General features: G+C 43.4%; 1 protein-coding gene across 2 annotated transcripts in view; it reads right to left on the bottom strand.

The window, feature by feature from the left end:
- Positions 1-12,430, bottom strand: part of GPM6A (glycoprotein M6A) — a 184,204-nt gene that overhangs the window by 17,507 nt on the left and 154,267 nt on the right. For both annotated transcript variants that reach the window (XM_028526874.2, XM_028526869.2), the window contains exon 2: positions 6,634-6,826. In XM_028526874.2, coding sequence (XP_028382675.1) covers positions 6,634-6,826 — 193 coding nt within the window. The remainder of the gene's footprint in view (positions 1-6,633; positions 6,827-12,430) is intronic.

Genomic DNA, 12,430 nt, shown 5'->3' with positions numbered 1-12,430 from the left:
GAGTAAAATTTAATTTATACTGTGTCAAATCTATAAGTCTTTATTTCTTATATTGCTTAAATAATACTTGCCCCATAATATGTGAAATCTTAATCTATATGTTCTTCTAGCAAGTATGAATTAATTTACTCTTAAATTTTAACTTTCAATCCATCTGAAAGTTTTTTGGTAAAAAGGTGAGTAGGGTCATGATTTTATATGTGCTTATAGGTTCACCTGTACATATGTCTGTGCCGATACCATAGAATATTGATTACTGTAGCTTCTCCATTCCCTGTTTCATTAGCCTGATGGGTCCCACTTGTACTAACCATTATTCTCTAATTTGTATCTGTTTAATCTGCTGTGGATGGCACTTTTGCTAACTTATCTTTCCTATGTCAGCACTTGAAGAGAAGTAATTTGTCTTGTTCCATCTTGTGTCCCTGTACATCAGCACAGTGAGTGGCCCACAGCAGACCTAGTGATTTCTGCTAAGTGAAAGAATTCACTAAAAGAAACACCAGACAAAAATTAGCCTGAAAAGCATGTATGCATATTTGGAAACAAGAACAATATAAAAGTATAATAAATTCAAAGAATTTTAAATATACTTTTACACTGGATATTCACGATAACCAAATCAGCAAAATTAGAATTAAGATAGTTGTTCTTGAATAAAGAAGGCCAAGATTTAGTGAGTGACTTATAGACTGTAAGCATCTCAGAACTGGATCTTCATTACCAGCCACACCTGAACACCTTGACTAAGTCAGCCCACAAACTCTGTAGAAAACTCTGACCTTTAGAAAGTCCTTTGTACTGAGTCTAACAACTATTTCCCTGTAAAGTGGAACTCTTTGGCTCAAATATCTCTGAACCACAAAGAACAAAGTAAGTTTCCTTCTACATGATAACCTTACACACATTATTTGAATAAAATCCTCATATTTTCATTTGTAAATATTTTCTACAGTTGCTGTATTCCTGGGTGTTAGGAAAGAAAACAGGAATTAAAACTTTGATTTCTAACTCAGTCTGAAACCTACCCAGATATGTACCTTGGCTTAAATGTCTGCTCTAGTTAAGTGGCAAATCAGTGGGCGCATTATGTAAGCAGGATGGCTTAATTGTTGCCCAGAGACAAACAGGCGTTTGGAAGCATGACAGTGGCTGTCAACGTTGAGATAGCGCTTTAGGGAAGACATCGCTGTCATGACAACCACTGTCACCACCATTATCATCACATCATGTTCATCAAGAATTAGTGCTTATAAACACGTGAGCCATGTGACAGTTGTTTTAAAATGCCAACTCAGTCGATGCCCATGACAACCTGAGGAAGCAGGTGGCGTCAGTGAGTCCCCTTTCCTGAGGAAGGACTGAAGCAGACAGGTTCAGTAACTTGTCCAAGGGAAGGGAGGTAAGGTAGGAAGGAGAAGAGGCCACCTAAACAAACCCAGGAGTTTGGCCTCACGTACTGTTGTCTCTCTTTCTCAGCTTCTCACACTTAATGTAGTGGTCTGGTGGTGGTGGTGGTTTTCCTTAAACACTCATCTGAGCACTACTAGTCTGGCTGCAATACTGCCTAGGAAGGTACTCACTGTTTATTTTGTCAGGAGTTAGGAATTCAGTACAGTTTTCTAACCGATGTTCTAGCAATAACTGACGTTATTTTTGACTCTCCACAACTAATCAATAATCTCACATCAACATGAATTTGCCTGATCTTCAAACATCTTATAAGGAGAAGATTTCAGCCATCTGGTTTGACTGTCAACCCCCTGGGTCAGAACAGATGGTGTGTGCACACTGCTGTGACTTCCACGAGCCTACGAAACCTGGCTTTATCTTGCCGTGAATTCCTGCTTCCCTTTCCTCCTCACTCCCATCCATTAGGCTGCTGATAACAGTTTCTTATTTCATTAACTTCCAAGGAATAAACAAGAATGACAGGCAGGCTAAGATTTATACACATATTATGTTAGTTGAGAGCACAGCCAATATACCTATTTTATCGAGCTCACTGCCTGCTTTTGCTTTACACATACAGGAACTGATTTTTATGTGTGCATTAAATACCAAAGAATTCATTATCTAGTAAACTCAGTTTTTGATGCATCAACCTCAAGTCACAGTCAAAATTGTGAAAATGAAATATATCCACTCCAGAAATCAATAGTACCAGTTCCTCAATCCTGATTACAATTAGTCAAAACCCTCATACAATCTGTCCGATGTTTTCAAGGGGGGCACTACATTGTCAATAAGGTTGTCCCTTGCTCAGTCTCAGGAGAGTTACTCAAAAGGCCAAGTCACTTGGCCAAGTTAGTGGTTTGAATTGTTTGACATCTAATTTTCTAACCAGTTTCTGTATTTCCTTGTCCTATCTGTGAATCTGCTTTGCAGAGGTAAAATATTTACCTTGCTCCTTGCTCACCCAGTCAAGGGAAACCTATGAAGCACAATGGTGACACCTTGCCAGGGGGCTTGCAGATGAGAGTCCAAATCTCAAATCAGAAAACTGACCTCATCACACAGCCAAATGTGGCATAACAGTGAGCTGTTTCCAGGGCCAAGGGGCCAAACCGGCTCCCGCAGACAATAGGAGCTGTACTTCGAGTGTGGGAATATTCCCCAGTGAGCACAGTGGGTGAAATTACATGCTCATTGTCACCATCATTTGGAGGCAGCAAATGACCATGAACTTGAAAGACTAGACTGACAGATTAAGGGAAGAAAAACTTCTGGGAAACCAAGCAGGTGAGGAGAAACAGAAGGATTCTTAAATATGTATCAGTGGGTCACAAAGTCTTTGAGAGATTCACTTTCCCCACTCTGGGGAGGTCTCCACATGGCAAACAGAATTTGACAAAGTGATTTGATGGGCAACATCAGTACAGGAGCTACATTTCAGATTGCCTTCCATTGGTGAGAGCTAATGGCACACATGTCCAAAATAGAGATTGCACGAGATGGAGGTTATTTGCAAATCTATTTGTGAGAAGTCAGTTTTGGAAACTAGATAGATGACCAGTGAAACAGAAGAGACATATTTCGGTGTGTGAGGCCCACAGGCTGGGAAACACCGCCCATGCTGAGATACGAGAATGTGTTTACAAGGAGGAAGACGGAGAAGAAACAGAGAGCGAGAAGCTGAGGAGGAGGAGTGGCTCCTCTGATCCCAAGAACTGCGGGTTGGGGGGCTGGAGTCTTGGACTGTTGGTTTTATCTTCCAGTTCCCACTCCAGTCAACAGGCTTATTTCCTTTATAAGCCAACCGTGTGGGAGCACTTGGTTTGACTGAATCAAGGATAAGAACTAGGGAGAAAAGGAACGGGCTCTCTATATGTCACTAAGGTTGGCCAACGAGTCTTTTCCCCACAATCATTCTCTTTCACATTCTTTTCCAACCTGCCTTAGTAGATGTCCAAGCAAGGGTTTTGCCTGTACTACAGGTTTCACCTACCTCTGCTTTGCATTCTGTATCTCACTTCCTCTGTTTCCGATCTGTCCCTCTGATAGCCTTGGCAGGCAGCCCCGCGCAGGGTAGTTTCTGCCTGGTCCAAACCTTTATGCAAACTTTGAATGTACTCATTGGCACTAACTGTACCTAGTAGTTTATGGGATATATCTCCCCTCGGTGTTTTCACGGCCTGTTTGTTGACAGAGAATCGTAATTGATTTGATGGCTTCACAGAGCTTTGGTGTAGGAACTTTAGTTATTTGAAATATGAAATGAGGGCTCATGTGAATCCCTGTCATTATTCCTATCAAAATGGGATTCTGCCCATTCCAAACAGGAATGGTGGTGCACTTCGCTCCCAACCTAAGAGAACAGTGCAGTAAAAGTGCGAACTTTGCGTCATTTCTGACTTCTCTCTTGAGCTCCCCCGTGGACCAGCATGTCAGAGCTCTGGCAGAGTGCTGCGACCAGGCACTGTCGGGATGTCACACAGCTTGACCACTGGTTTCTGCTCCATGCGTGTCCCCAGCTCTTGACGCTTATTAGGCTTGTGTTTCTTTAAAATGTCTATTCCAAAATTAAAGTTAGCAATTTGGATGTAGCCTAAATATAGAGAATCTGTAGATTTTAAGGACATCTGTGGTAGCTTAAAATAATGCACAGTGAAAATGTATTTTGTCCAGTGTAGGCTGAAATAAAACTAAAAAGAAAATGTCAGTTTTACCACATTAAAATACACCCATGCAATCATTTTCTTAAGGTTCTCTGAAACTAACTTGCAATTATCCAAATCATTTTCAATAGTTTAATTATATTTCCAATGATAAAGATCATTTATAAACTCTCAAAGATCAACTCATGCTATACAGCCAATATAATAGAAATTGATAAACTATTTACTGTGAACTTACAGAATTCAATTTCATGGGTAATGCTAATTCTGTAGAAAAAATTATTAAAAAAGTTATATCAGTATATTCCTTTCTCTTTTTTAGGTCATGATTTGAAAAATTTGTTATTTCTTCATTTACATTTGTCAGAGACTTGGATGAGCTCTAAACTGATACTTCAGAGTTAGTGAATATGTTTTAAAATAATTCTACTTCTTAACGGAGTAGCTACTCAACTCTCTCCTCCTCTTAATCACTGTGTGTGTGTGTGTGACAGAGGGTGGTGGGGGACTGGCTCTCAGTCTCACCCACTTACTCTGTTACATATCTTTTCTTTAAAAGGTTTTAGTTATTTGCTTTTAGACAGAGGGGAAGGGAAGGAGAAAGAGAGGGAGAGAGACATCACTGTGTGGTTGCCTCTCGCATGCTCCCTACTGGGGATCTTGCCTGCAACCCAGGCATGGGCCCTGACTGGGAATCAAACCAGCGACCCTTTGGTTTGCAGGCCTGCACTTAATTCACTGAGGTACACCAGCCAGGCCTGTTATGACCAATCAATCTCAAATTTTAAGTACAATCATAAATATTTCAACTTTCCTTTCCCTAAAACATTTGCTCTCATTCTGTCCAGGGTCCGTGCCTCCCACCTGCAAGAAGGGAATTCTCACTCTATGGCTTGATAAAATGGTGCATCTCTTTTTCTCTCATCATTTTCATGGTAACCAACAACTTTAACGAATAAGATAACAAATGTAACTTAGGAGCAATACTTTGCTCAAGGTCATCTATCTGCTTGTAGCTGACAGACTATTTAAAAATTAGCAATATGTTGTATTTTCTGAAATTGGGGTTGGAGAAAAGTTATGTTCTTTCTACTTAGAAAGTTGTCCGGGTTGCCCTGGTGTTGTCCTGGACTAGGGCCCGAGACTATAATTACACCAGGTCAGTAGGAACTTCCCTGGCAAATCAGAAACAGGACTAGCTCCTTTTTGATGGAGTTATAAGTCAAAAGCAAGGTCCCCCTCCCAGCTGTATCACCACAAAGAGCTGTAACTCTAAAAGCTTCTTATTCCAGAAAAAGTATGTGCAAATTAAGAAGGTTTGAATTTATTTATAAATAAATAAATTTAAAAAATGACAAAACGAAGCAAGGTGAAGAACATTATAATCACACAGTTTCAAAAAGCATGAAATAAGTGCTGTTACAATAGAGAGTTTCTATCTGCTGGGATTAGAAAATACAGCATGGTAAATAGGGTATTTTCTTTTTGTGGGCAAGAAATCACTGCATAAATGTTTTGAATTGGGAATTTATCGGAAAATAAATTCTTCTGTAAGTCTTTCTTTATGCATTGATTTTAGAGAGAGAGTGGAAGGGGAAAGAAGGAGGGACGGACAGACGGACAGACAGAGAGGTGGACATCAGTGTGTTGTCCCGCCTACTGGTGCACTCATGGGTGGCTGCTTGTGTGCGCCCTGACCAGAGAGCAAACCCACAGCCTCGGTTCATCGGGGCGGTGCTCGAATCAACTGAGCTGCCCAGCCAGGGCCAATCCTCAGCTTTTTCTTCCTATAATAGTAGGCAATAAAGGACTGAAACTGGAACAGCAAACTCTTTTTTACTTCCAGACTATGCTTATGTTATCTTTTTTTAAAAAAATATCAATCTCCTCATAATTTCGTGATCCCAGGAGTTTACCTGTTATGAGTAAAGTGTACATTTTAAGCACAATTGGTGCTTATGAATGAATAGGGGTCCTTGTTTCTTACGACTTTCCCTTTCACAGCCTTTCACAGTGTTTACTTATGTGGCCACATCATTTCTGTGATACAGGAAAAGACAGATGATAGGATACCCCTGGTGCAGCACCAGGGAGTTTGGGTGATTTTTCTAGAAAAAACACCAGAGTCTACATTTCTATTAGGCTCTCTTCTCTGGCTATGCCCTGTTCCACTAGAAAAGTCTTTGCTCAGATTGGAAGAGCAATGGGAAGGCGAGCATTCTACTTAATGGTAACTGAATTTTGGTGAAAACATTGCATTCAAACCCATACACAAACTAAGTCCAGATTATGTTGGCCACTATCTTCTGCTGTGTGTCCTGTACTCATGGCAAAGGTCAGTGTCCTTTTGATTCATAGGCGAAACCTAAGAGAATTTTGTTTCTCCTGTATAACATGGCCTCACTTAACTCTAGACTCAACACCTCAACACCTGTATGTTGAGTGTGTGTGCACTCAGCACACATCAGTGCACCCATACACTCTCAAAACAAAAAGTCAGGCGGGGGTGGCCTACATGGTAAAGACGTCCAGCGTGTCTCCAGCAGTTCTTGCCATCTCAAAGTAGGTCTGCAGAATGTTGACCGTTCCCGAGAGCGCCTCATGGCCGCAGCCGCAGAACAGGGCCACGCCAGCGTACAGCAGGATGGTGGCGATCAGGGAGGCGTAGGGGATGCCTCCCAGGCATTTAATACAGCACTCGAAGCACCCTGCACGGATCAATGGAAAAAAGGTAGAAATTAGTATTTCTCGTTCATCTAATTTTTTTCTCAAACGTCAGCATTACAGGCAAGTATATTTGCATTTGTGGGTGACATCAGGTCATCTCTATACATGAAGGCCGAGGTTGCCCTGCAGGGTGTAAGCGTCAAGTTCCCTGAGTAGAAACCCTTCCTCCAGACAAGGGAATGGTTGCTTGTGCTGATGGCTTTGACTTCTATCCCAACCCAACCCAACAGAAGCCCTCCCTCCCCATCCAGACTTCCGGGAACGAATGATCTTCAGTTCACATCCACGCGTGAGGATCATTCCTTCTTGACTTCACTGCTCTCAAGCTTCATGGGCTGAAGTTTTAATTTCAAGAACATTTACTCGTTTGAACTCCCCGTAGCTGTATCTTTTAAACAGTTCCTCAAAATCTATTCTGCGTGAAACCAATTGAGTGAACTTGAACCAGTAATTTACAATTTAAAGTGAAGGAGAACAGACTAGACAATGTCTGAGTGTGTTGCATATGGAAAGGCAAATTATTTTAGAAGCCTTTCAGTTCAGATTTTATGTGTGTCATTTTGTAGTGACTCATCATGCAAAATCGATTTCTTGCTGTGCTGCATGGTAAAGGAGTGAGGGAGATCTTGGCCCAGTTGGACAGAGAGACCAGGGCAGGTTGGGAACCTGATTCACCACTGTGCGTGGTTTTGACAAGTTATTCTTCTGATTTCATCATTTGTAAAAAGATGACAGTAAGAATTTCCCTCGAGCGATTCCTGTGAAATTAAATGAGTTAATACATAAAATGGCGCATGACAGAGGAACCACTCAATAAATGTCTACCGTTATCAGACACAACTTTAACAGTTTTTAACATTAACTGTTGTTGCCTTGTGATATGGTTTTCAAAATCTCCTTGACCACAGTAATCACTTTTGAAGTTCAGTCACTTTAGCCTTAATTTTCAACAGATGGCTTCAGACATTTATTCTGAGCAATTGGAAAGCCATTGTTGTTAATATTCTAATTAAGCATCAGAATTTTCTAGGTGACTGCTAGCTTTCTTCTTCTAAGAGATTGACTAGAAATGCTTAAACCTGCATGTTTTGCATAGGAAATACTGATGAGATGCTATGTGCAAGCCACAGGTGAGGGGGTGGAGTTTAGGTAAGAGGGCTGATGGCCAGGAGGAGGATGACCTGTTTCGCTTCAATCCACGCCTGTGCCCCACTCCTTCCCAGACTGGCCTCCCACTGTTCTCCTTTTGGAAATCCTTTTTTACAGGGTTTTTTAAAAAATAATTTTATTTTAATTATTGTTCAAATACAATTTTCTATCTTTTACTCCCATCCCAGTCCCCCCATCCCTTCCCACCTCCCTCCCATTTCCACCCACCCCTAGTTTTTGTCCATGTGTCCTTTATATTTGTTTCTGTAAACTCTTCCCCTTTTTACCTGAAATTCCCTCCCCTCTCCCCTCTGGTCACTGTCAACCTGTTTTCTATTTCAGTGTCTTTGGTTATATTTTGCTTGTTTCTTTGTTTTGTTGATTAGGTTCCTGTTGGAAATTCTTGATTGATCTCTTTTCATAAGGCCCCTCCAAAAGTCTCCACATAATTGACCTTTTTCTTTCTTCAGAAACAAATAACCAAGGGCGTTGGGAAATGCATTGTTACTCATTGTGCTTGAGTCCCAGGAAGATCTGGGTGCGCTTTATCTGGAACAAATATGTTTCCAGCAACATACAGCCCATGCAATGATTGCAGAGTTCCTGTGTGAAGCAACTTCATATTCGGGGGGTGGGCGGGCTAGTCTGCTATTTGAATACTGACCACCGAACTGGCCTTCTCAAGAGAATTATGGCTCATCTCATCTGCCCTCGAGGAGGTAAAAGAAGGAAGTCTGAACTCCTCCCTGCTTCCATAGCTCTTGCTTGTACGGGCAAGTCAGGTCCTGAACACTCCTCCCCCGGCACACACACACACACACACACACACACACAGTGGGGAAGTGGAAAAGGTTAGAACAGCTTGACACTTCCTCTGATGGTGCCGGAGATCTCCCCAGCAGATGGAGGAGGCCAGAGTGTGCGCAGCATCTGAATGTCATTGAACACAGTTTTGGGGGAAGATTACCAGGGTGGCAGAAAAATCCTTAGACTATTCCTCATCTCTCCACATTGTGAAGTGTACCTCTCATTTAAAAATAAAGGCAGAAAGAAATAAAATTAGTACCCACCCAAGGCAGAATTATCCCTAATTTTGGCAAGTGCCCCGGACAGACTTATGGTGTCAAGTCCTAGTCCTTTGTGATTTGTCTCTCCTACTGTCCCTGCAGAATTTGACAGAGGTTTGTGGGATTCCTACTGTAGGCACGGAGGTGCCAGAACCAGAATAACACGTTCAGCAAAACCCTTCAGAATACAAGCTCAAAAACAGAGACTCCAAATGTCACATTCATAGATAGGAATCACCTTTGCTGGGCCCCGGACCTGAAGCTCAGAAAAGAGTAGCGATAAAGTCGGAAGGAGAAGGAAGGGCTGGTGAGCACACGAAGGCGGAAACCCACAGCTGACCCCCACAACGGCCCCGGTGGGCACCTGACTCGCCCCATCACTGATTCGGAGTCAGGTCTGCACATCGCATCTTCTCCACGGCAGTGTGGATGGACCGGCACGGCTGGCCTCCACGGGAGCCAGCTAACCCTAGTCACCCAGACTTCATATCCCTGGGCGGCGGGGCTGTTAGTGTCACAGTCATGACTCACAGCTTTAATTGAGTCCCAACTGTTAAATTTAGAACATCAGATAAATTGCAATACCGGGGAAGTCCAAATTGACAACCCTGAGTGAACTGGCATTACCAAATGAGTTTAAGATCTCCAAATTAAATGGAGATACTTGTCTTTTCCTCCCTATTTAAATGCTGCCATTTTAATTCCTCAGAATTATATTACCCCAATTGACAAATGCACATTCCCCGAAACCTCCATTCCCTCCTGGTCAGGCCAGATCCTCTGCCAAGCTCGCACTCAGAGAGAGAGCCCTGAGCATCTCAGCTGGCACACTTGGCCCTGGTGCTGGGCGGGGCCCTAATCGCCCTCCCCGCCCCGCTTCTGCAGGGCTGGAGCGCAGAGTGGCCTACGGAAGACTCTCGGAGCTCCCATCTGGGAAGCAGCGCATGGGCTCAGCATTCTCTGCAGCTGCCAGAATCCCACATCGTCCTCGCTGGCAGGGGAGGGAGCTTCTTCCCACCCACGGTGAGAAACAGCCTTGGCAGAGCAGCAGCGTTGCCACAGCAACCGTGTGCCTGGGCCCAGGATCCACTCCCCACCCTCATCCTTCAAGCCTGCGGATTCTGTGGCTCTCCATCCCCATGATTTTACTGCACCTCAGGCGTGAAACCAGCCTGCTAAATGAGTATTGCCCACAGCGCAGCAAGTGGAGTTCTGGGACTGGAAAAAATACCTTTCCTGAGGAACTGTAAAAACAGTAAAAAGTACTTTGTACCAGAAGCATCCTGGGTACTAGGTATAATGGGAATAGGGTCCATTGATTCTCCAGCAGAGCTGATGGTTCAAATACTGAACACAGAATTTATATGCAAATAGACACGGCCTAAGATACACAAAGAAGCTCTCCTGACATCCAGTTCCCAGCTGCATTTTCTCAGATGAATAAATCCTGGGTCAAAGGGAATTATGAGACTTTCTCGACTCTCTGAAACATTAGCATTTGCTCACTATTTTGTGGGGTTATAGGTTGACTTATCCTAACAGAAAAATTTCAAAGGAAATCAAAATTCTTGAGATAGTCTACTTTTTTTTTAAAAAAGATGAGATATATGGTTAATTCGCTTCCATGTAAACACTGTGAGGTGAACACAAGCCTTGACCTTTGCTCTCTCCACAAAGTGCACCGACACAAATAACGAGTAAAGACTCTAAACCAACGAAAAGAGCGCAGGAGACAGAGGGCTGAGAAGACAGACCGGCACCGTGGTGGATTGTGGGAAGGAGATGGACAAGAGACGGACAGTTTATTCACTGACGGTGTTTTCTAGGACCCTTTCTCAACGAGTCGATTCTTCTCTGCCGGCTACAACATCCCCCTGCTGTGACCAAGCATCCGGGGCGGGGGGCGGTTGGCTGGGCCTGTCTGCGGGCTGTCTGTGCTGCCCCGCCCGGCAGTCTGCGGGTCTCTCCCTGGGCTGCACCGCACTGCCTCGGAGTGCGGCTCGGGTGCTGACCTCCTGTGGGTCCTGCCATTCATGGCCCTTTTATGTCACCGTGTGCGCTCTGGGGACAGTTTGTCTGATTCCACAGTTTAACTCATGGAGATTCTGACTGGTAGTTTTTTTTTAATATTAATTTTGCATCTACACATTTTGCAAAATTCTTTTTTGACCTTCTGATTTATGTTTATTTTGTGAATTACTTTGAGTTAGTTATATGGGTGATCATACCATCTGTAAACATTTTGAGCTTTATCTCTTCTCATTCCTGGTACCGTCTTACCTTTCTATTGACTTTGTAAAATGCAATGCGAAGAGTAGAAGCAGCAATAAAGGCACCATTGCTTGATGCTGATATTAAAAAAAAAAAAAACACTTTTCAGCCCTGGCTGGCGTCACTCAGTGGAGTGAGCGTGGACTGTGAACCAAAGCATCGCAGGTTCGATTCCCAGTCAGGGCACATGCCTGAGTTGCAGGCCATGGCCCCCAGCAACCGCACATTGATGTTTCTCTCTCTCTCTTTCTCCCTCTCTTCCCTCTCTAAAAAATAAATAAATAAAACCTTTAATAAAAACCACTTCCCTTGTTTTACCATTAAGTGTAATGTTTGGCTAAAGAAAGTAAGATCTCTTTAACTTTGAATTCCATAACATGTTCTTTTCCAATCTGTTGAAATAATTTTATGTTTTTGTTTCTTATTTGCCATTTCAATGCATTTTTCTAATTTAAGCTAAACCTCTTGAGAAAAATCCAGCTGAGTCATACCGTATTTTTTAATACATCATGCTAACATTTTGTTCAATACTTTGGCGTTTATCAATCCATTCCACAAATAGTTATTGAGCCCTTACCAGGTGGCAGTCAAAACCACAAAACCTCTGATCTCGTTCCCGGGGTGTGAGGCAGATCATGAACTCGGTGCAGAAGCAATGCATGGGAGACTGTGAAAAGCACAAGGAAGAAAACAGAACAACACAGGGACGAGGGGTAGGGAACTCTGGACCGCCGGCTGCAGTTCCCATCTTTGTCAGGGAAGGAATCACGGAGATGCCGTCTCACGAAGGCATGAAGGAGGTAGAGGAGCCCCCAGGAGGCTGGGATCTGAGAGGCAGGCTGGGAAAAGAGAGTTCAGAGGAGGAGTGAGTGCTACTAACACCCCGGGCAGGCGTGTGCTGGAGAGTTTAGGGAAACCCGGAGGCCCGTGGTGGCAGCAGAGGGGACAGAAGTAACGGAACACAGGGTGAGGTCTCGGACATAATGGGGACAGCCATGTCAATGAATGCGGCTGACGCGTAACTTTTGTTTTCTCGTTTAGGGTCCAGTGTCTACCAGCTTGGTAAAGCACTTCCCCTCCCCCGTGCCCCGGGGCTGT

The sequence above is a fragment of the Phyllostomus discolor genome, chromosome 11 (genome assembly GCF_004126475.2).
Source record: "Phyllostomus discolor isolate MPI-MPIP mPhyDis1 chromosome 11, mPhyDis1.pri.v3, whole genome shotgun sequence".
NCBI classification, from domain to species: domain Eukaryota; kingdom Metazoa; phylum Chordata; class Mammalia; order Chiroptera; family Phyllostomidae; genus Phyllostomus; species Phyllostomus discolor.
Note: the sequence above shows the minus strand (reverse complement) of the source record. Positions and strands in the feature narration are given on the sequence as shown.